This window comes from Pan troglodytes, chromosome 10, assembly GCF_028858775.2.
Source record: "Pan troglodytes isolate AG18354 chromosome 10, NHGRI_mPanTro3-v2.0_pri, whole genome shotgun sequence".
Taxonomy (NCBI): domain Eukaryota; kingdom Metazoa; phylum Chordata; class Mammalia; order Primates; family Hominidae; genus Pan; species Pan troglodytes.
Window position 1 is genome coordinate 91824430 of NC_072408.2, and position 24349 is coordinate 91848778.

The 24349-nt window shown below is 34.3% G+C and overlaps 1 protein-coding gene across 8 annotated transcripts; it reads right to left on the reverse strand.

Moving 5' to 3' along the window:
- Positions 1–459: 459 nt before the first annotated feature.
- On the reverse strand, positions 460–24338 carry TSPAN19 (tetraspanin 19). Of its 8 annotated transcripts, none has more exons than XM_054664564.2 (10): positions 24265–24324; positions 23203–23326; positions 17949–18041; positions 17787–17859; positions 15970–16094; positions 11390–11464; positions 6362–6472; positions 4192–4335; positions 2628–2711; positions 460–1289 (listed from the first exon to the last, which is right to left on the reverse strand). In XM_054664564.2, the coding sequence occupies exons 3-10, from the start codon at positions 18012–18014 to the stop codon at positions 1221–1223; spliced, it is 747 nt and encodes a 248-aa protein (XP_054520539.2). In that variant the 5' UTR covers positions 18015–18041; positions 23203–23326; positions 24265–24324; the 3' UTR covers positions 460–1220. The 8 variants fall into 8 exon arrangements, with proteins under 8 accessions (XP_054520539.2, XP_016779421.3, XP_016779422.3 ...); XM_016923932.3 differs by having other exon boundaries at positions 4186–4335; XM_016923933.3 differs by lacking the exon at positions 23203–23326 and having other exon boundaries at positions 24265–24338.
- Positions 24339–24349: the final 11 nt, after the last annotated feature.

Consider the following 24349-nt stretch of genomic DNA (forward strand, 5'->3'; position numbering starts at 1 on the left):
AATGATCTATAATAGTTATTTGATTAACAATAGTTGGTTTTCAATTCCTAAGAGAGAGCTTTTTGCTATCAGTGTGATCCTGTGACATACTTTAGAGAAAACAGAAATTTGAAGATGAGTTTTAAATCCCAACAGAATATTTCCCAAAGAATAGAAGTTACATCTACTTGACATATCTAAACCTAAAGAAGGTTTCATTGAGGAAAATGGTTATTGTATTTTCTTTTGTGCTGACATTAAAAAGTCCATAAGTCTCTGAAATCTTCAATGTTCTAAATAGATGGATGAAAAGAGATATGATTGAATTCGTAAATGAGAGAGAGCTTTCTATAGGAGTTGGAGCAATGCAGGATCTTCAGTTAATCTATCTTTTCTTCATGTCCTCAAGGTCAAGACAGCCTTTTGCTATTAAGGACAACAATAATAGTACCTCACATCTGTATAGCACGTTTTACTTTTCAAAGAATTTATTTTTCTCACAGAATCATTGTTAGGAAAATAGGACAGGTAGGTTATTTTTATATTCTTCAGAGAATTGTGTACACATGCATTTAATACAATTTAAGGAAAAAGAGAAGAAAAATGAGCTAGTAAAAGGTATGGGATTTCAGTACTTAGAATGGATTATTTTTACTACAGTTAAAACTTCACTGTTATTTTAATATTGTGTTATTGCCATAAAAGTATAACCAAGCCTCTAATTTTAAGTTTATTATCCACTTGCAAACATTATCAGGAAAGACAGATAAATGATTTAGTACAGATGTTAGTGTCATGAAGATTTAGTACAGATGTTAGTGTCATAAAATATTTTTCTTTTAAATGTCCTATAAAATCAGTATTGTTTTCTTAAGATTTGCAAATAAAAGGTACATGATATGATTGATTACTTAATTAGTATTTTCTGAACATCATATAGGTATTTTCTCTACAAAAGAAACTCAAAACATACGGTGATACTTCTGAATTTGGTATATATGATAGTACCCTTTAAATTCAGGTGAACTTCTGAACGGTAGAATTTAATATTTTGAAAAACAAAATTAATATAATTTCATGAATGTTTTATTATAGTATTCAGTAATTCAATATTACATATAACTAATAATTTGAATAGATCTGTTATTTAATACAATTCAAAACGTTTTTGGAATAAAATAATATAATGTGATTTTTTTAAGAATTAACTGGTTTCTTCTGAACAAATTGAAATCCAAAGGTCACATTTCTGCATGGATTATATTCTTGATGTTTTTGAAGAAACAAACTGTTAATGAGACTTGGAAAACCTGGAAGAAAAGGGAACAATAAGAGATTAAAATTTAATCAATGATAAGAGTAATTTGCAAAGTTAACAATATATAGTCACCAAAATGCGTATTGTAAAGGGAAAAGGGATCAAAACTGGTGAGAAAATTTCAGAATAAGGTACATACAGTTGTGAATAGGAAGTCTGCAAAATGAGTCTTCAAGAATAACCCACCTGTTACCAAGTTCATGTACAGAGGAGAATAAGGAAAAACCTTTAGGTTTTAATTACATTAGCTATCACTGAGCTACATGCCTGGACAAACTGCTGATGGTTTTCTTGTTGTTGTTGTTCGATATCTTTCTAACTATGTCATTAAATGTACAAAACTGCTTCTTTTTTTTATAGATAATGAAAGGTGGCTTGTAAAGGGCAGAAGATAAAATGGAACATGGATATTACCTCTGCAGTTTTGTCTTAAGATATTCCGGCATGAACACAATAAACATTTAAAAACAATGATATTAATGTGTATAAAGAATGTCTTGGTTTACTACCATTCTGAGACTAAAATTGTTACCAATTGAAGAGATGAAAACTTAGGTCAGGGGCTTCATGGATCTATACAAAGTCAAATGCAGTATGTATTTGTTTTAGTGGCATAGTCCCCACTATAACACTCTATTTACTCTCACAGTTTCTTTGAATCCATAGCCTGCACTTATTCTTAATAGTTTTCACTGAGACTGAAGAATAGCGTCTTGCTTCTGAAACTTAATTCTGCGGTTGACACCTTTAGGTCATGGAATGTGTCTATTTTGCGTCTCATTGTATATTCAACATCTAGTACAGTACATGACACACAGTAAATGCCCCCCGTCCCTCCAAATACATTGAATGAATGAACATATGAGTGAATAGTGGATCTTACTAAAGTCAAACATCTGCCTAGATTTCAGAAGTCTGGCAACTTGCAGACTGCCCAACATGGTGCTCTTACTGCCAATATATGAACATATATATATATATATATATATATATATATATATATATATACACACACACACACACACACATAAAGATATCTATACATCAATAGATCTATCTATAGATATATATAGAAAGAAAGATAAAAATATACATAGGTACTATACATAGTAATAAAATCACTACCTCCAGGATGACCAGTTATTAATAGGCTCCCCCCGACCTGGCTGATTAAGGAATCACCTATACAACTCTTGGATGTAAAGAGCCTCAAAGTCCTGGCTCTATTATATGAACTTATCTGATTAGGTCTCCACCTGATGGCTCTGCAGTCTATTCTGTATAGCTTATACTTAATATTTTTCATTTTAACATTTGAACAAAAGCTTACCTCTGAAGTTAAAAGTCCAAAGTTAATTCCGATTAAGGTTAACACATTAACATTATACCATGTACTGATTTTATTTTCACAACCCTAAGAAAAAGAAGTTATTCAGATGGACATGGAGATGGAAATGATCTTATACATAAATCTTTACAAAAAATAAAAGGTAAACAGAGATTAGTAATTTACCAAAGTCTAAATAGTAAGTCAATATCTAATTGGCGAACTGGATTTTTAGTCCAGAAAGCTTTCTACGGCAGCAGGACACCTCAGTTGCTAATTTTAAAATTGCTAAGATGTTATCATGTAATTAAAATCAGAAATTTGTTACATTTTAGGAAGAGATTTTCTCTTCTGCAGACTATTGTAATTCATCAGGATACAGTAGTTTCCCCACTTACCCACCAGCAATACCCCCAGTGGAGGCCTGAAAACACAGACAGTATCAAACCCTAAATATATTACATGTTTTCCTATAGAAACATATATATAATAGAGTTTAATTTATAAATTAGGCACAACAAAAGATTAAAACAATAACTAATAATAAAATAGAACAATTATAACAATATGCCAGCATCACTATTCTTACACTTTGGGGTTATCATTAAGTAAATTAAGGGTTCTTGAACACAGGCACTGTGATACCTCAACAGTCGATCTTACAATGAAGATGACTACTAAGTGACTAAGGGTGGGTAGCATCTGCATCATGAATACACTGGACAAAGGGATGACTCATGTCCCAGGAGGGAACAGGGCAGGAAGACACAAGATTTCATCATACTACCCAGAACAGTGTGCAATTTAAAACTTATGAATTGTTTATTTCTGGAATTTTCCACTTAATATTTTCAATGGTTGAACTCTCACAATGTGAAACTGCAGATAGGGGCAACTACTGTATATATCACCACGTAAAATGGTTATTTCCCAAAGAGTAGATGCTTTTTTTTTAAAAAAAGTAATGTTCCATTTATTTATGAATTAATTATGCAATTGAAACAATACATCTTAAGATTAGAATAAGCTTAATATGTAAACTATACAAAGTATTAGCAGTTCTTAGGATGAAAAAATCTAGTTATCAGTATCCCACACCTGTAAATCGCAGTTGCTCCAGACAACCCTTTACTCTTGCTTCTGCTACACTTACTTGAACACCACATTCATCATTGCTGGGGTCCACTCCCTTTAGTTTTTCCTATTCTTTTACTCCTGGTGTTTTAGCTCCCTTTCCAATCTTATGCACCAAGGCTTTGACAGAAGTGCCTCCTCTTTCTGCAGGACTTCTCAAGGAAGGCTGGGGAGAAAGACTGATGATATCCCAAGTTCCAAGAATACATAAATCATATACTCCCAGGAAATTTATTTACTTTACGTATTATACACTGGAAATGACACTACAATTTACCTAATTACGTGTTCAACTTAGGGAAGTGGATTAAGAATGTAGCCACCGTCAACAACATTATTTTTATATAAAAATTTGCTCAGAATTCTAAATTGACTTGCAAAATAAACAAACAAAATACTATAAATACTTGGAGAAGCCTAGATTTACCTTTACCTCAAGGTAAGTTGCATTCAGTGGCTCATCACAAAACCATTTTCTTAAAGTTGACTTTGTGCAAGAACATGGCACCTGTCCTGAATTTTCTTTGTTCTTATTCTTTATCCAGTCTGTGTAATTATGTTGGCCACAACACTGTAACTAGGAAAAAGCTTATATGAATTTTACCATAAAATGTTCAAAATGCAGTTAATTATATGAGATTAATATTGAAGTGGTTTTTGTGATGAAGATAACTCATTAATTTTTCCCCATGAACATGTAATGAATTAAATAAGTATATCTGTGTTTGTTTAATTCATTACTTTGTTTCTGCTATTATTGTTGTCAGCCATAGATAAAGATCTCTGCTCACATTAGTGGCTTGTGGTTGGATAGAATTATTACATCTGAATTTTATCCAGGATAGAAGATATACTTGATATGCTTATGTATAAATGATGCTTAGGACCATAATATAAAACAATCACTGGAGCCATATCTTGCTCCCAACTGTAGCAGTTCTCTTTGTATTTAAAGAATATGCAGTCATAACTGTTTGGTATACCTAAAAAGAGATGCAGGGTAATATCTACTTTTCTAGGATTAATGTGAGACGTTAACTTTCAATTTTGTGTTGTGTGAAAATTACCATAAAGAACCAAAAGAAGATAATAAAAATAGTCATAAAATGATCCAACTTTTAAGAAATGTCTCATTTGTAGTGCTGATTCTGGAATCTTATCAAGCAGAGTTAGGAGGATATGAAAGAATCTGTTTACATATTTGTCACTTAGGAAATAAGAGAAAGGTGAAGTAATTGTTTTCTAAACTTTTATGGAAAATGATAACATTAGTACTGCCTATGTTTACAATATATACCAACAATCTACGACAATTCTAGGAAATGCTGACGACTAAAATATTGATTGAGAGTTAGGTTACTGAAAGTTAGTTTAAACAAACAAACCTACATATATTATCTCAGTTATATTAATGGCTAGGAATTGAAAGCTGGAATTTCACTAATAGTAGTGATATGATAGACAGAATTGTTTCCTCATCATTTTCTGCCCATAGGAAGGTTCACTTCTCTGCTGTAAGTTGTAATGCAGTTTGAAAATACAACACATGTACGGATCACATACATAAGAGAAAAAGACAATGAGTAAAAGTATTGGTAATTACATTTCAATTCTCTTAAAATGTATTTCCGTTATCATATGTACTATAAATAAAACCTATTTTTTTATGTGAGGCATATAATATAGCAGTAAAAAGTACAGAATCTAGTGCCAGATTGTGTGGGTTTGAATCTTGGCTCTGCCACTTATTAGCTGCACAATCATCATTAAATTACTAAATTTCTCAGTTTTTCATCTATAAAATGAGGATAACAGTTCCTATGTTATAGGGTTGGGAGGACTGAATTAGCTAATATATGCAAAGCACTTACAAAAAAGTCTGGGACTATGTAAATGTTTGGTATTTTTTTAATTGGGCACTTACTATATTCCAGGTGCTGATCTATTTCTGTAAACCATTTAGCCGACAATACCTTTCTCTTACCCTTCCACTGCACCTGTCTGGAAAAATCTGCACTGTGAAATAATAATCTTTAAAAATTAGCTAAAAAGTGTTAGTTGCATTTATGCCCTGGATCCAAGCCTTTCTATATATAGCCTTTCTATAATATATAGAATATCTATATATTACTTCATTTATTCCTGCCAACCAGAGGTAGAGGTTAGTATGCCCACTTTACGAATGTGGAACTTGGAGTTTAAGAGGGTTACTTGTCCAGAACCACAAAGCTATTGCACAGCAATCCTGGTATTCAGACTCAAATGGTAACCACAATGCTGCCAGCAGAGACTACTGCTTAAACTTATCTCCCATCAGGTGCAGCAGGATAGACTATCCCACTTGGCAAAAGACCAGCAGCACTTTTCCAGGTGAAACTAAGTTAAAATGCACATCCATTAACACAGAAAAGAAGATAGGAGTTACAAAAGGAGGATATAAATCAAGATTTGTAAGTGTGGAGAATGCCCTTTTTGCCCAGTTTGTTTGAAAGAAATACAACAAACTCTCATTCCTCTGCTCCATCCCCTGCCCTGACCTATTCTCTCTTCTGTCCCACAGTGGTCAACACTGACATCTAATTTTTTAGTTAATTTCATCTTACTGTTTTCTGTAAGGCATTCAGAATAGTCCACTTGGTTATATCTTCAGGCTTATCTTTAGATCCATACTCAGAAATGACAAAATCAATTTTGTCATGCCATAGTTGCTGAACCTGTAGAAAATTGTATTAAAAATGAAAATTTCATAGGAATGTATCCATAAAAATTTCATAGAAATTGATGGTTCCTCAAGAGTACCATCATGAAAAGAATATTCAATATTATTTTTCTGTTTTCTGTTTATTTCTTTTTAAAATAACTTTTTAACACTTTCAGTGGATATCAAATCATATGGTTTTTCAATTCATAATCTATAGGAAGAATATATTAGGCTCATTTTACAATTAAGAAGTAATGTGCCATTCTCATGCATATCTAAGGGAAATTTCTTTCTTTTTTTTTTTAACTTTTTTTTTTAATTATACTTTAAGTTTTAGGGTACATGTGCACATTGTGCAGGTTAGTTACATATGTATACATGGGCCATGCTGGTGCGCTGTACCCACTAACTCATCATCTAGCATTAGGTATATCTACCAATGCTATCCCTCCCCCCTCCCCCCTCCCCACCACAGTCCCCAGAGTGTGATATTCCCCTTCCTGTGTCCATGTGATCTCATTGTTCAATTCCCACCTATGAGTGAGAATATGCGGTGTTTGGTTTTTTGTTCTTGCGATAGTTTACTGAGAATGATGGTTTCCAGTTTCATCCATGTCCCTACAAAGGACATGAACTCATCATTTTTTATGGCTGCATAGTATTCCATGGTGTATATGTGCCACATTTTCTTAATCCAGTCTATCATTGTTGGACATTTGGGTTGGTTCCAAGTCTTTGCTATTGTGAATAATGCCGCAGTAAACATACGTGTGCATGTGTCTTTATAGCAGCATGATTTATAGTCATTTGGGTATATACCCAGTAATGGGATGGCTGGGTCAAATGGTATTTCTAGTTCTAGATCCCTGAGGAATCGCCACACTGACTTCCACAATGGTTGAACTAGTTTACAGTCCCACAAGCAATGGGGAAAGGATTCCCTATTTAATAAATGGTGCTGGGAAAACTGGCTAGCCATATGTAGAAAGCTGAAACTGGATCCCTTCCTTACACCTTATACAAAAATCAATTCAAGATGGATTAAAGATTTAAACATTAGACCTAAAACCATAAAAACCCTAGAAGAAAACCTAGGCATTACCATTCAGGACATAGGCGTGGGCAAGGACTTCATGTCCAAAACACCAAAAGCAATGGCAACAAAAGCCAAAATTGACAAATGGGATCTAATTAAACTAAAGAGCTTCTGCACAGCAAAAGAAACTACCATCAGAGTGAACAGGCAACCTACAACATGGGAGAAAATTTTCGCAACCTACTCATCTGACAAAGGGCTAATATACAGAATCTACAATGAACTCAAACAAATTTACAAGAAAAAAACAAACAACCCCATCAAAAAGTGGGCGAAGGACATGAACACACTTCTCAAAAGAAGACATTTATGCAGCCAAAAAACACATGAAAAAATGCTCATCATCACTGGCCATCAGAGAAATGCAAATCAAAACCACTATGAGATATCATCTCACACCAGTTAGAATGGCAATCATTAAAAAGTCAGGAAACAACAGGTGCTGGAGAGGATGTGGAGAAATAGGAACACTTTTACACTGTTGGTGGGACTGTAAACTAGTTCAACCATTGTGGAAGTCAGTGTGGCGATTCCTCAGGGAAATTTCTTCTCATACTCTCAGGAAAAAAACTGTAAAAGTATTTTATATAAGCCAAAAAAGTTTGTTGAGTGTCTTTTCAATGGACACTAGGCTTTTTCTGGCAAACTTCAACATTCCTTGATTCTGTGGGGGTTTGTACTGTACTTTTCATGGTTTATAATTTCTTTTACAACTTTAGAATTTGTAGAAAACTATAGTTATGCAAGTTATACTTGGTCAGACAAATGTACATTTTTCTCGGTGAAGGTATATTTAATTCCTTCTCTCTCCAAGCCTGTTTTGCGTCTATTAAGTGATGGCCTATATAAATGTCTTCTTTGGATTCTCCTTTGAATTAGTTTTCTATCATACTGGTTCCCTCATTAATTAAGATGTTAAATAAAATAATTGACTTTTGAAATCTACTGTATATTTCTACAAAAATTATGATTTTTAAATTTTAAATATTATCCTTTCATAGTACTATCAGGGCTCAGAATACAACAGCTCCAAAATATAGCACCTTGGTATGCTGAGTATTTTAAGCTCAAGGAAATTGAGAAAACTGCAGAAGCAGGAAGGTCACTTTCTGACCTTCTCCTGCCTTTCTCCCATGAGGCAGGTCATAATAGAATTCTCTGACCCATTTCCCCTGAAGGTATAGCATCAGATCCTCATTCCAGAGGGGTCCTGTCCTATATGCAGAAGCCAAGAAGCATCTGAACAGACAGGCCTTGCTAAATTTCCCCTAGTTTATTACCATTAGATTATATGCTTTTGTCCTCCAATCACACTTTCACATGACTGTCCACAAAAATAGATTTCCTTGGATCTTTGAGTCTTTATTTTTTGGTTAAGTAAATTTGTTATGCTTTTCATTTGTTAGTTTGTCTTTTGTTATAGGGATCTCAGCCAAGAGCCTTGTGATGAATGAGATATAACTTTTTCTCTCCAATACTAACACAAAAATGATCAGATTTGGATGGGGATAAACAAAACTCTGCAATTTCAAAAATCTAGGTAATGCAAAAGTAGAACGATTGTCATAGTAACTTAAGCATTTACAAATTTATATAATTTTTTATAACAAATTACTAATTTGGTCCTCAATAATACCAAAAGGTAGGAAGAATAGATATTATTACTGTTTTATGAATGGAATACAGACACTCAGAGAATTTAATTATTTACTTTTGTTTACAAGGAGCTGAGACTTTTAAATATAATCATTTGAATACTAGTCTTAAGGATTTTTACTGAATTATGCTGTCTTTGACAATAAAAACTAAGTAACTGGTGGGAATATCACAGTAATTATAAAAGGCATGTAAGCTAAAATCTTACTTAGTTACTTATATATCTGTATTTTAATACATTTAAGAAGATTAGAATAATGAAAAGGAGATTTTAGATCTACTTTATACTCTGTTCATTTTTATTTAGAATAAATAAGATATATAGTGCTGTTGGCAGTGTGTGGGGGGTGAAACTTATGGCCTCGTTTTGTTTCTAAAACATTATTTGGGAGATCCAGAGTGCATATAAATGACAATTTCATACATAAGTACTTTCCTATGTAACCTATGTGACTAATGTATAAATAAAATTCCCTTATGCTTACTCAAATTTGGTAAGCATCTATGAAAGGCCTAGTTTATCTTCCACACTGAGTTAGGTACTGTAAATGGCATAAAAGATTTAGAGGCTTTTAAGAACTTAATCCAGTTTGAATGCAGAAGACAAATTGATGTAAACAAAGCTGTTAGCTCTGGGGTCAGCTAATGAGTATTTGAGTCTAGGCTCTGTCATTTGGCCATGAAATACTTTAACAAGCATTTCTCATCTCAAAGCCTCAGTTTTCTCTTCTATAAAGTAGGACTTACAGTGCTTCTTTAGGGGTTGCTATGAGGATTAATAATACAATGGCTATAGTGTTTATCACAGTCTCTGGCACATGGTAGTTATAAATCAGTTCTTATTTCTAATATATAGAGAGATACAGGAGTGTGTGCATAACATTGAAGCAAATATGGGTGACTGATAAACTATATTTACATATTGATAGCTCTTATGTGTCATATTTATGTTCTATAATGAGGTTGAAAAGTTTGAGGATGATAGATTGGGATTTGGTGTTTTGCCAGCAAAGCAGCTTTCCAAAACTTACCCGCTGCAGCTAACATACCTTTAAAACTCACACACACACAAACACACGCACACACACACACACACACATTTTAGATGTGGAGAAAAGTAATTTTAGTTCTAAATGCCAGGCCATTAACAGTAGGCACTGGATGATGAGCTGTCCAGTAAAGAATGAAGTTCTTTCATTCTTTATCATACAGAAAAGATTGTTTTTGAACTTTGGCCATTACAGAAGAGTATAGATAGATATAAAGAAAATCTAGGAACCATATAAATTAATCAGGAGATCCTTCAAGATTAATTAAGGCGAGGTAAGAGAACTCTTGAGTAGCTACTTTACAACTGAAACTTGATAAATTGTCAGTTAATGACAACTCTGTAAGGTAGGTAGGTATTAATTATATTTTACAGATAAGGACATTGTATTTTACAGATACAGCAACAACTTGCTGTAAAGCAAGTTGTTGATCCCTAACCATATTCATATCTGTATGACTTCAAGTAAATGTTCATTTTACTATAGGACAATTAATCTTCCGTGATATAAGACAGACCTTGACTGAACTGAAATACTGAAATGTCCTAAAGGATTAAAAGTAACTGTAGGTTGTAATAGGTAAGTTTTGTTGATCAAAAGTTTTTTCAGGCTTATTATATGCTTTTTTGAACTAAATTTGATAAACCTAAATCTTGCTCTAATTAATCACTCATCACTCTACCTGTGGAAAATATAGGAATTATTCAGTATGTCTTGTTTAAGTGAAATTGCTAAATTTCAAATTAGTTAGAGTCTAAATTTGTTTCTTTGCAAAAACATAATACAGTGATTGGGTCAGTAGTGGTAGTCAGAATTGGTAAGAGGAGAAGGTAAAAATTTGAACTCCTAAATCTCAGTACCACCTCCTCTTCCTCAATACTGTTTGATATTTAAAGCTACTTTCTAATCATATGCAAACAGAGTTAAAGGCAAGTTCCCCTATCTACCCTTTTCAATGTGACTCCTGGCCCCTTCCTATACTCTAGTACTTTTGTTAAATATTATTTTCCCCTAAAGAAATTTACCTTTGGCTTTTAATATAGGATCAATGGTCTCAATACTCTAAGGTATCCAATTTCCTTTAAACTTCAAATAACAGGATGTATTGAAAAGGATTTACTTTCCATACCTCCTCTTTCTTTGTGATGATGAATGCTGAAAGTACAACCTGAACAGCAAAGGTCCATGTTATCAATACTGCATACTAAAACAAAAGAAAAATAGAGATGATGACTATGCTACTAATATATGTTTTGTATGCTCAAATAATGGGAAAACACACACCATTGGAAATATGTAACCATAAAGTATATATGGGTATTGCTGAGGCTTCCTGCCTTCACAAATATGAATGAAATTAGTGAAATAGCAAGGCAAAGTAAAAAACAAATGAACATTTGGATAAGAGCAAGAGAGAAAGAAGTGATACTAATTAATGAGCACCTTGGTCCAATAGAGTTGTCGATGATGCCATCTTAATTCAGTTCTAAAGCTATTATAGGGTGAATTTAATTATCTTCACCTCACATTATTTTGCTAAAACTAAAGACTCACTAAATTTCTGATGTACTATTTAAACTTATGCAGCAAGTAGAACGTATAACAAAAGCAACTGCAATAATAAACTTAATTCTTTAAGTATACTTGGGCTATTTCCTGAAAACTGAAAATACTTGTATCCAAACCAAATAAAATAATTTTTACATTTATTAGACTATTTAATTTTTTTAAAAAAAATGGCCAATTTAGTCTTCTTCATCATAGCTGTTGTCAACCTAAGAAAAAGGCACAAAAGAAAATTATCTCTAAATATGTTGAGTTATTCAAGAATAAGAAATAAAGATTATAGTCCAGATTGCATGAAATGGTAAACTACCAGTTCATTCTGTGAGGAGAGGGTAGCGAGAAGCATTTAGTAGCAAAATGGGCGAGATTTACATAAACTACTTAGAAACAGAGTTTATTGGTTCTAAAGATTCAAAGCCAGAGTTGTTGCCAGTTCACTGGTAGAGATGCCATGACTGGTCAAGTGCTCTTCCAAGAACATCTTATCTGAATTACTGCAGTCCTAAGGAATATCTAGCCATAAACCTTATAAAAGCAGGAGATGACTGAAGACAGTCTCTAGCTGGGAGTTTTCAGAAAGTCCTTAGAAACAGTATTTATTTCAGACACGTAAGCATGGGCCTCCTCTCCTTTAGGCTTTCCTGGCTCTATTTTTTCTGGATCTGACAAAAGTGATTTCCTGCTGGTAACTGCAACTTTTACACAGCACATATTAATATATAAGATTTAGAATTTGGCTGGGCACAGTGGCTCACAGCTGTTAATCCCAGCACGTTGGGAGGCCAAGATGGGCAGATCACTTTAGATCAGGAGTTCAAGACCAGCCTGGCCCACATGGTGAAATCCCTCTCTACTAAAAATACAAAAATTAGCCAGCCATGGTGGCTCGCACCTGTAATTCCAGCTACTTCGGAATCTGAGGCAGGAGAATCGCTTGAATCCGGGAGGTGGAGGTTGCAGTGAGCCGAGATCGTGCCACTGCACTCCAGCCTAGTGACAGAGCGAGACTCCACCTCAAAAAAAAAAAAAAAAAAAGATTTAGAATTCATAATAATTTTAAAAGTAAGAGGTCTGAATATTTACTAGGCAAAATATAAGTACTAATGATTTACTGTATTATTTATTTACTTTTTACTTGACCCTCAGAGATAAAAATTATTTAATTACACATATTTTATACATCTAATACTTTAAAATATCAGACCAAAATTTTCTTCTTGAGATAAGTTATGTTTCCTAGTTTCAGAGAAAAAAAAATTCTGAGACAAAAATGTAATCTTTACCTCTATTTAGATGTTTAGATTTTTAACTTCTACATGCAATATCTCACTTAATCTTATACTAATAAGGGATTGGTAGAGGCAGGAAAAATTATATGAAACCTTTTTTTTTTTTTAAATGGAGTCTCGCTCTGTGGCCCAGGCTGGAGTGCAGTGGCGCCATCTCAGCTCTCTGCAACCTTCGCCTCCCAGGTTCAAGCGATTCTCGTTCCTCAGCCTCCCTAGTAGCTGGGATTACCGGTGCCCACCACCACACCAGGCTGATTTTTGTATTTTTAATAGAGATGGGGTTTCACCATGGTGGCCAGGCTGGTCTCCAACTACTGGCTGGTCTCAGGTGATCTGCCCACCTTGGCCTCCCAAATGGTTGGGATTACAGGCGTGAGCCACCACACCCGGCATATGAAACAATTTTTAAAGTTACTGGGTATCTTAGATTAGAGTAGGAGTATGTTAAATCACCTTTAAGACATGGAATAGCTTTTTTTGTTGGTGGGGGGAGGTGGGGGATGGAGTTTCACTCTTCTTGACCAGGCTGGAGTGCAATGGTGTGATCTTGGCTCACTGCAACCTCCGCCTCCCGGGTTCAAGCGATTCTCCTGCCTCAGCCTTCCAAGTAGCTGGGATTACAGGCACCTGCCATCATGCCCAGCTAATTTTTTGTATTTTTAGTAGAGATGGGGTTTCCCCATGTTGGCCAGGATGGTCTTGATCTCTTGACCTCGTGATCTGCCTGCCTTGGCCTCCCAAAGTGCTGGGATTACAGGCGTGAGCCACCGCACCTGGCCCAAGACATGGAATAGCTTTTAGGCCTATAATATTTGCCCATAAGTTGACTGTGTGAATTAATTTGGTTCAGAGAAAGATATATTCATCAGAAAAATATTGGTAAATTCAGAGGAGAATAGCAAAAGTGTCACAATGGCCAAATTAGCAATACCTTTCCATGGAATGTCTAAAAGGAATGGTAGTATCTTGGTTCCAGGCCCTAATCTGTCAGATCCTATGTTCATGTATATCCTTATGATGGTGTCTATCAGGCTTTCTCATTCAGATGCCATTAATGCTTGAATTATATGAGGCAGAAACTTAGGAAATGTTTGTTTTACTCCCTCTACTTTCCCCCTTCATTTCCTATCCCCTGCCCACTACATTGTATAAGTAGTAGACTCTGCATTTCCTTTGCCTATATGGAAATTTGTGACAAGAAGAAAAAAATCAAGGTTTTCTTGCAAGCCATTTCTGTTCTGGTTTTTATATCCAAAATCTGAAGCTCAGTGAGAAAATTATGCTAAGGATCCTGGAAAGAGAGAAAGATAAGATTTGAGAAGAGAGGGTTGGCCTTGGAGGAGAATAAGAAGAAAGAGTAAAGTCTCTTCTTAGACTAAAAAGATTTTGAGGTGGAATCTGGAAGTCTGTGGGTTTCCAGAGCAACAGAGCATAGTCCTTGGAATCCTGGCACTGCCCTGGTAAGGTGGTAAAACCCCAGAAGGAAATCAGGGTCCATACCTAAAATGCCTGTGCCAGGGTAATATTCAAATAGTAGTAGAAATTACTATTAATAGGAAGCAACTGATTCCTATGTCAGGTGTACCTCCTAATTGCTGTGTCACTGGGGAGGTCTGACTGCCTCAGGGAAGGAAGACTGAAGGAATGGAACTGAGGTACTGGTTATTTACCAATATTTCACAAAAGGGTTTCACTGATATGCCTGTACGGGTAAATACTGGATGAATAGCAGCCCTACCTTTGCCACTCATGGCCATTCAAAGAGCAGAGTGAGTAGACCTGAAGGGACCATGTGAGCTGGGAAAGTGAGTGTGTTTGTGGTAACTGGCATAGACTGATAACTAGTGTCCAGGGTGACCACCCAGACTTTCAGTGCTCCATAAAAGCTGAGTATCTCTGCATTCTTCCTGGTAAGGGACAAAATGACAGCAGCTGAACTTCCTATCTGCTTGGCTGCAATTAAAATCAATTTGATTTAGAGAAAAATGTAAAGGCTATATTTCATCTGAGTATGTGAATTGTGATCCATAACTGCCACATGTATGGTAATTGGCTCATGTCCAAGTCAGTACTCTGGAATATAATTTGCCTTTTCACGTTACAAGCCTCGAGAGAAACAGTGGGCAACCAGATGCTAGAGTCTGCCTCTTTCAGTAATTATAGTTCTCTTTTAAAAATAACAATTTGTGATCTCAATTATAAGTTACCTTTCATGGCAACGGTAGACACTATTATTAAAGAGGGGAGGAAAAGAGTGGGGCAAAGGTTGAAAAGTAACTGCTGGGTGCTATGCTCACTCATTGGCTGGGTGACAGGATCAATCGAATTCCAAACCTCAGCATCGTGCAATATACCCATGTAACAAACTTGCACATGTACCCTGAATATACAATAGAAGTTGAAATTATAAAAAAATACATACATACATAAGTTACCTTTCCGCGTGCCATGCCCACAAAGAGAAAAATGTGCTGACTATAGATCATGTTTCTTTTTCCCTGGTAAGCTACATTCCTCATTGACTTGAATACACTTTATTCTAATTCTAGCCTTCAGATTCTTAAGTTTGGTGAATTGTAGTTCCCCCTAGGAGATGGAGAGTCCTATTGACTCTGTGTTGAAAATTAAATGTCCAAATGTGCTGAGGTACAGATTCAATTCATAGAAAACGCACTAAGAAAATCCTGTCTGGAAAAGTGACTTTGTTGGAGGGAGGAGGGTGTGCTTCATTTGAATTACTCTAAGGACATATTCTACTGCAGTGCCATGGTAATATAAATCAGTATTCATTTGTGTAACTTAGATACTTAAAAATCTAAGACAAAAATTCAAACTATTGACATGAAATACGTACCACAATTAGGAGCCATCTGATTTCGTTGTGAATTCCTATATAACCCAATAGACAAAAAAGAACAGTAGAAGATCCCATTCCAATCAAAATTTTAGAAATAGATACTATGAAGTGATTATTTTCATCTGTGAAAAGTACAAAATTACTTATTATGAAGTGGTATTTTATATGAAGTGGTATTTTATTTATTTTCTATTTAAGAATAATTGCAGCAATCAAAAGTTTTTCTGAGCAGCTGTTGCCAAACCACTAGGATTCTCTGTCTCTCTCTGTCTCTCAATTTTTGACCTCATGTACCAGCTCTTACTTTTAGAAACAACCTTTCTTCCTTTTCTGACATGAAGAGAATTTCTTAAATTTCAGAAGATCGCTTTACCCTTATCCTCCTTGTCTTCTATGATAGAATAATTTTTTTCTAAGATTTCTTCTATGTCCAATGTATATTCAAACATTCATGTATTCATTCATTCATCAAAAATCTTTAGAACTTAATATGTGTGAGTTAGATGTATACACCCTGAATTTATTGCTAATATGATCCCTTTCAAACTATATTTTATTTTTCCCCATCTAGACTGTGAGCCCTCAGTGCTAGAGATTATATATATTTATCCAGTCAACAGGCTGACTGTTGAATGCTTGATGCTATGGCACAAACAGCAGAGCAATAAATGCTCAACAAATAATTGTTTTAAAAAAGAAGGACAGATAAATAAATTAAACATGTGGGAGGTGTTATGGGAGAACAGTGTAGGCAGTGGTGTGCTGGAGTGAGCTTGTACTGGCTAATAAAAGCCAATTGTGATATTTTCAGGAAATCTGCAAACCAACTGAATTCACTTTGACACCTTGAAATTGGCCATTGAGGAACTGTTTAAACCATGGAAATGGGCAGATGTCATAAATCAATATTCTCTATTCCAGAACTGGTTGTTAAACGTTTGCCGGCATACTACTGGGAACAGAGGCACCTAAACCAGTTGGGGGAGAAGGTTAGGAGGTTTGGGCAAGGCTGCTGGTAAAGGTAACATCTGAGCATAGGCTTTATTGGTCATTGTAAATAACCAGGTTGGAATGGTGGAGCATTTCTGAGACATCCAGCAGCAAAGGGTGTGTAAGAAACTCAGCTTTGTTGGCACTTACAGTTTGAGTCAGATGAGACTAAAAATGTTTGCAGGGATGACATTATAGGCACTTTGTTTTTCAGTCTTCTTCACTGAAATAAAGCTCCATGTGGATAGGAACTTTATTTTGTTTGCTCACTACCATATCCTCAGCTCTTAGGGCAATGACTGACACAGAGAAGATGCTTAGTAATATTTGCTGTACGAGTAAATAGTGGCAATGGGGAGTCACATAAGCTTTTAATAGGAAAGTTACATGGTTAAAATTGCATTTTTAAATTTTCTTTTTAAAGTGACAACTAATAATTGTACATATTCATGGGTGTTGTTTTGATACATACTATATATAGTGATCAGATCAGAGTAATTAGCATGTCCGGTCATCTCAAATATGTATCATTTTTGTGTGTTGGGAATATTCAATATTCTTCTAGCTATTTGTGACTATGTAATACATTATTGTTAACTACAGTCATCCTACAGTAGCATAGAACACTAGAACTTTTTTCTTCTACCTAGCTGTAATTTTGTATCCTTTAAAAAATCTCTACAACTGATGAAGACTTTCAGAAGGAATGCTGGACACTTAATAAATTACAGAGAAATACTGCCACCTGCTGAATAAATTGTGTACACAACTGTTAAAAATTGAATGTCTATTTCACTGAGAGAAAAACAAAAATAGATACATACCAAAAGCTGTTAAAAAATTATTTCTATCTAATAAAAGCCATGCACCAAATCCCATGAATAAAAGTCCAAGAACCTAAAATAAGAAAATCAATGCTTATTTTTTTGTAATTGCCTATACAATAGATTACATTTTCTTTACTATATAATTATGAAGATTCTTACCAAGAAAGCTCCATTAATGAGATTAAGAAAGTACTTAATAATTATTGTTTTGTTATTTCTTAACATTCTTTTTCTTCCAAGATACTGATGATTCTGAAAAGACAACCATAACTTTTTAAACATTCTACACAACAACTTTAAATATTTCTCCCTACTTATGTTCTTTATTTGCACATTTTTCTTCTCAAATCAATTATCAGTATAACATACTTCCATCTCTAAATGAAAGGATATATTGAAGGTATCTTGAAACTGTACCTTGCCTGCATTTTCTTTTTACTAGAGAGTATCTGTACTTAAAATAATAAATATATATCTGCAATGCTTTGACTAGGCAATCAGGAGTAAGAAGACATTTGTATAACAAGTCAAGCAGCCTTACTGAATTTCTTGCAGTTTCAAAAAGTATAAGATATTTTGTTTTCCATCTTACTGTGTTTTTAAATTTTTATTTTAATCCTAACCATTAGATAGCCAGGAACATTTCCAGTCTTAATATACCTTGTTCCCTTGGCTGGAAAGTTTTCCTCACTTCTGCATGCCCTTCCCCTTTCTCAGAATAATATTAGCTCCTCACTGAGGTGTTGGTTTGGGGATCTTTCTCTTAACCCAATTTGTTGCCTCTCAAATTTATCATTGACCTGTCTTCTTCCCCACAGAGAGTCAGGGGTATTTAAGTGGCGAGAGTATGTCTTATATACCATTGTAACCTCCAGGTTTAGCACACAGCAGGTACTTGATATATATTTGTTGAATGCATGAATAGATAGATGAATTAAATTACTTAATCTATAATTTAGTTTGGTATGCCGTATATAAAAAAACTAAAGTAGCTTTCATTAAAACTTATTTTCCAGGTAGTCAATTTTCCTAAAACTTTCATGGAAAAATCAATACCTACTCCATTGGTTTTTGGTGCTGGTTAGCAGAGATGAAAGTTTCAAATCTAATCTTGAGTGTGTTCCCAGATTTTCTCTTTTCTCTTCTCACTGTTTTAATTCTAACTAGCACTATAATTTTAAACATACTGTAGTTTACAATGTTTTAATATATGTAGCGCATGATTGACATGATAGAAGCGGATTTAATAAGATTATTTTAAAGCTATTTGTCTGTCCCTAATTAGGCAGAAAGCAATTTATTTATTGAACTGAAGGATCCTTTGAAAAGTGGAAAAAAAAGAGATGTCTACATTAGTCTATGTACTACCTTCCCTACTTCATCATAAACCATCTTCCTCGTAAAATCTCCCAGTGTTCTTCTCAGTTTAAGGAGTCACTACAGGTTATATCTTCTACCTATGCTTTGAATTCTCTTGCTGTCATTTGGTTTTTCTACTTTCCATCCTATTGTCTTATTCTTTAATTCCTCTAATGCCTGGCATGTTTTGATGGAACACTCAGTTGGAAAGACTGCATGATTTTTATTTCAGTTTATTTCAAAGATGCTATAAATCTACATTTTTGGTTCCAATTCCATTTACTACCACATGTGAAAAGCTCTCTCACAGCCTGAACGAGAAGATAGGCACAAGGTCTTGGCCCCTGTCTGTGAACAAGAAAGAGAATGGATACTAATGAACCAGAAAGCTCTGTAGTAACTCTGATGTGAAATGTTGAAGGCATGGACTTGAGTGTTGATGTGGTAATAATTAGCATGTTAGGCAGGGTCAAGCTGCAGTACTTTATCAAAGGACCCAAATATAGAAATAAACTTTTATTTATCTCAGTTCAAAGTAGGTGATTGGTTCACTTCTAGAAAATCATGTTAGAAACTTGGAGCTAACTCTGGCCTGTTCAACATGTGGCTTCCAAATTGGCTCCAGGTGCCATCTTTTATACCTAACAGAAAGGGAAGGGGATGAGTAAACTCAGGCAGGCATCTTTTAAGCAAGTGAGGTTGAAGTTGTACACTTCTCTTCTGTTTAGAGTCCACCAGCACAGACTTGGTCCCACAGCAATACTCAGCTCCAGTTGAAAGCAACCATGTACCCAGGATGAAGAAAAGAAAATAGGGTGGTGAGGGCCAAACAAAATGCCCACTGGTCAGAAAAGGCCAATTACAGAAGATAATTAGAAAAAAAAGAGAGCTTGCATTAAGCTTTAATATGCTTTACTGTGGAAAAGAATCAAAGACAATCAGAAAGATTCATGTAGGATGGGAAAATAAAAGAATAATGGTAATCACTGGAAATTTAAAATTCCAGGAAAATGGTTTAGAAGAAAAATTCATAAATTCAATATTTCATGATTGAATTTGAATTGGTAAAGGATATCTGTGGGTTATGTCTCATAAGGACTATAAATGGAGTGCAGATAAATGGGTAGCATAGGCTGTACAGACTTGAAAGTCATTCATAGAGAACCAGTGTCATGGGTGTGAATGAAAGAGAAGAGGGACTGTCTATAGATGGAAATGGGCAGAGGTTTGATGGTAGAGAATGAAATGATACAATTAAGAATTTGGAATTTTTAAAGCTGACTTTTACAGACTGAGAAGACAATCAAGGCATGATCTCATGGAAACCAATAGAGAAAGACATTTCTAGATCATGGTGTCATATCATGGTGTTACATGGTATAGAAGTCAAAAGGGGTGAGAACTTAGTAAGCGCAAATGTAGGCAACGTGGTAAGGAAGATGTTTATGGTAATTTCAAAACTGTGGTTCAAGGTTACAAAGTTAAAACACAACAAACTGTGCATCCAAGCAACGATTCAAAGAAGCCCATGACTATGTTTACAAAGAATGGTAAAATGAGATGTTAATGTGTTGGCTTTTTCAGCCATAAGCTCCACATACTGGAAACAACGTCAATGAGAACAATGACGTGCCAACACAAAGATACACAGTAAGTTAAGTGTAGTTCTTATTTAAATATTTGTAGTGTGAAAGATCTACATTTTCTTTTGCTATAAACAAAGAATTTGTTTCTAACTTAATTAAATAAGGTCCCGGTGTGGCATTTATTTTGTTCAGTTCCTGATTAGTTAATTGATGTTGAAAGCTCAACAGCAGAGATGCTATAGGAATGGACAACTTACAATAATTAATCTATTCATAGGTATTATTTTGCACTAGTTTAATAAACTCTAATTGCTTCTTGTTATTGTTTTTATATTCTAAGTTCCAAGAGATGGGAACACACAAATGAACAAGTAAGAGAACGTCAAGGAGTCAAATATTAAAACCTGTGGCTGACTCTGAATTATGTGTTGAGGTGGGGACAGGAAATAAAGGAAACAGGAAAGTTTCATAGAGAAGATGATTTTGAGATGATTCTTGAAGGAAGATTAAGAAGGTCCTAGTTAGATAAAAATGGGAGAGAGATAGGAAATATTCAAGACAGAGGGAACACTATGCTCAGAAGCTTTACAATGAGGTGTAAGGAGGCATGGATCAGAGTGGCAAGAGATGAAAGATAAGCTAAAGAAGCAGACTTCGTAAAGATTGTGACAAATCTTATATGCTTTACTAAAGATTTTTTTTTCCTGAAGGTAATAGGGAGTCATAATTCTGGCCTCAATGTGGAAGCCAAATTAGAAAAGACACTTAAGATAGGGGGATAATTTATAAATGGCTGTGGGAATGGAAACAGTATCACAATATGAGAGATGTAGTAGGAAGTAGAATTGCCAGCATTGGGATAACCAAAGAATCAAAGATGGAATGTAGTCTGTAGAAATGATGTAATTAAACTTTGAACATTATCTCATATTCTACATTGTCTCATTTAAATTGATTCCCTTTATCATCGATATTTTGCAAATGCTATTATCCCCAATATCATCAATGAGGAGAGAAAGACTCAGCAAGGCAAAATTACTTGCCAAAGGTCACTTAGTTAATAAATGGCAGAGATGAGATTTAACTCCATAGATATAAACCACCCTCTCAATAACTTTCCCTAGCGCCAGTGTCATCATCTGTAAATGCAGATTGTAATAGTACACGCCTCAAAGAGATGTTGTGAAAATTAGATGAGATTATGTTTGTAAAGCTCTTAGCCCAGTGCCTGGCTAGATGTTAGTTATCTCGTTATATCATAAGGCTAGAATCTCGTTATATCATATCTCAGTATAGAAATATTAAGATTATACAAGAGTCATGCATGTGAGAATGGGGAATGGGATGGAAACTGTGGGAAAGTCATAAATTCTCATTTTTCTGTGAAGTGGTTGGTCATGACAGCAGCTTGGAGGGAGCACAAAGAGAGTTAGAGAATCTGAAGGCTTGAGACACACTTTAAGTGGAACAAGAGAATGAGAGGCCTAAGAATACAATATGTGGTACTATGAGCTACATAGTAAATTACTTTTACTCAATAATTACCGTGCCTCAAGAAAATGAAACAAAGAAATACCTGCTATGAAACTATTTTGAACACAACAATGATATTATGGGATATTTAAATTATATCACTGCCATATGAAGAATAAAGCAGTTGTTGAAAAATGCTCTTAAACTAAAATGATTTCACTACAACACATTTTCAAAGGAATATTAGTCTTGTCAGATAACAAAGAACAAACAGTTATCTCTCATTCTTTCATTCTCTCAATAAATATTTATTATGTACTCTCTAAAGGAAATATGCATTGTTAAGCCAATATGCTATAAATCAACCACACCTACAAATTGTTTTTAAAATTTAAATGAAATGAAGTTAACATGTTCAAAAGAAACAAAAGTCTACTCAGTCATAGGCAAACCAACATACTCAATCTGAAGTTACCGTTTCTAGGAATAATGCAATTAAAATGGACTTCTGCTAAATACTACATGGTTGATAAACAACAGTGTCAAGTTAAATTTACTTATAATCTACAAATGTATTAGATAACTGCTGCCTTTTATTTTTGATTAGTAATATTCTAGCGAAATTATGACTAATTGATAAAGTTGTCCTTTCTTCCAAAGTAAAAAATCGCATGACAATATAGGAGATCTATCACCATGAATTAATTTATCTTCAGAAAATCTTTCAGTGTTTTTCTTTTTTGCTGTCAATATTTGACAAAGTAAGCTTTGAGAAGGAAAGGAACTAAGGCATTATTTCCAAAATTATTTGATTATGAAAACTAGTTATTCAAAATTAATTTTGAAATTATTAAAGGATTTATAAATTTTAGAAGTCTGGATAGTTTCACAATCAAAAATAAAACTAATCTTAAGATTCTTACATGTGAACTTCAACACAATATGAAAGTCTATTTTAAATGAAGAGTTTGAGGTTCGAACACAGTAGCTCATACCTATAATCCCAGTGCTTTGGGAGGCCAAGGCGGGAGGATTACTTGAGTACAAGAGTTGGAGGCTACAGTGAGCAATAATTGTACCACTGCACTCCAGCCTGGGCAACAGAGGGAGACCCTGTCTCTAAAAAAACAATAAAAAATAGATAATTTCAATAGTCTATAAATCAGCAATAAAACCAAACTTAAAAAAAAGAACAAATTCCATTTGAGCATGGACTTTGATAATGAAAATACTCTGAATTTAATTAGACCTGAAACCAAGTGTAGTTTATTTTTTAAAATCATCTTTCCTGAAAAGGAAACTAACATGTGTGCTTTTAATATGAGAAATCTATTAACGTCTCACTTTATATTATTAGTTCTTATGTTGATGCAATTCAAGTTTATTGTTACCAGGAAATGTAGTCTATTTTTTTTTCCAGAGGCTCAATGAAATATTTGCTTTTAGCTTATTTTATAGCAGATACCTTTTACAATTATGGCTACTTCCTTTTAGAATTTAATGCCTTATTTGCAAACTTTAAAAGAAAATTAAAGTAAAAAATGTTATTAATTAAAATATTATTTTGTACCCTATGTATTTGCTCCACAAAAAACTTAATAAATTAAGTTAAAATTAAATAGCATGACATAAACTTAGAAATTAAGGTTTTATATTGAAATACTGTGTGACAATATTTTTACAGTAAAATAACTCCAGAAAATAATTTTTCAAATTTCTCACCCACATCCCTTCAGTTAGAGGTTTTTGATGGGCATTGATTGATGATTTTTTTCTTTTTTCTTTTCTTTTCTTTTTTAAAAAACTGTTGTCATGGAAGGCAAACAACTTATTGACTTCTCTTCCATACTTCTAGGTCCCACAAATCACTGTTCAGGATTAAGGGTTTGTGGAATGAACACCTTATACATGGTCAAATCACCAGATGGAAATATAAATATATGTAGCTCAGAAACAATTTAAACAATTTAAAAGTGAGATTACATCTACTTGGGTAATTATAACAAAATTTCATTTTATTAAGTATTTTCCAAAGTTACTTAAATATTAAAATCTACCTGTAAAAAACCGTAAGCTCCTCATCCAGTCCCTGAAATGCTGCGTTCGTTTCAATTTAGAATCGAGATTGTTTGTCCTTCTAGA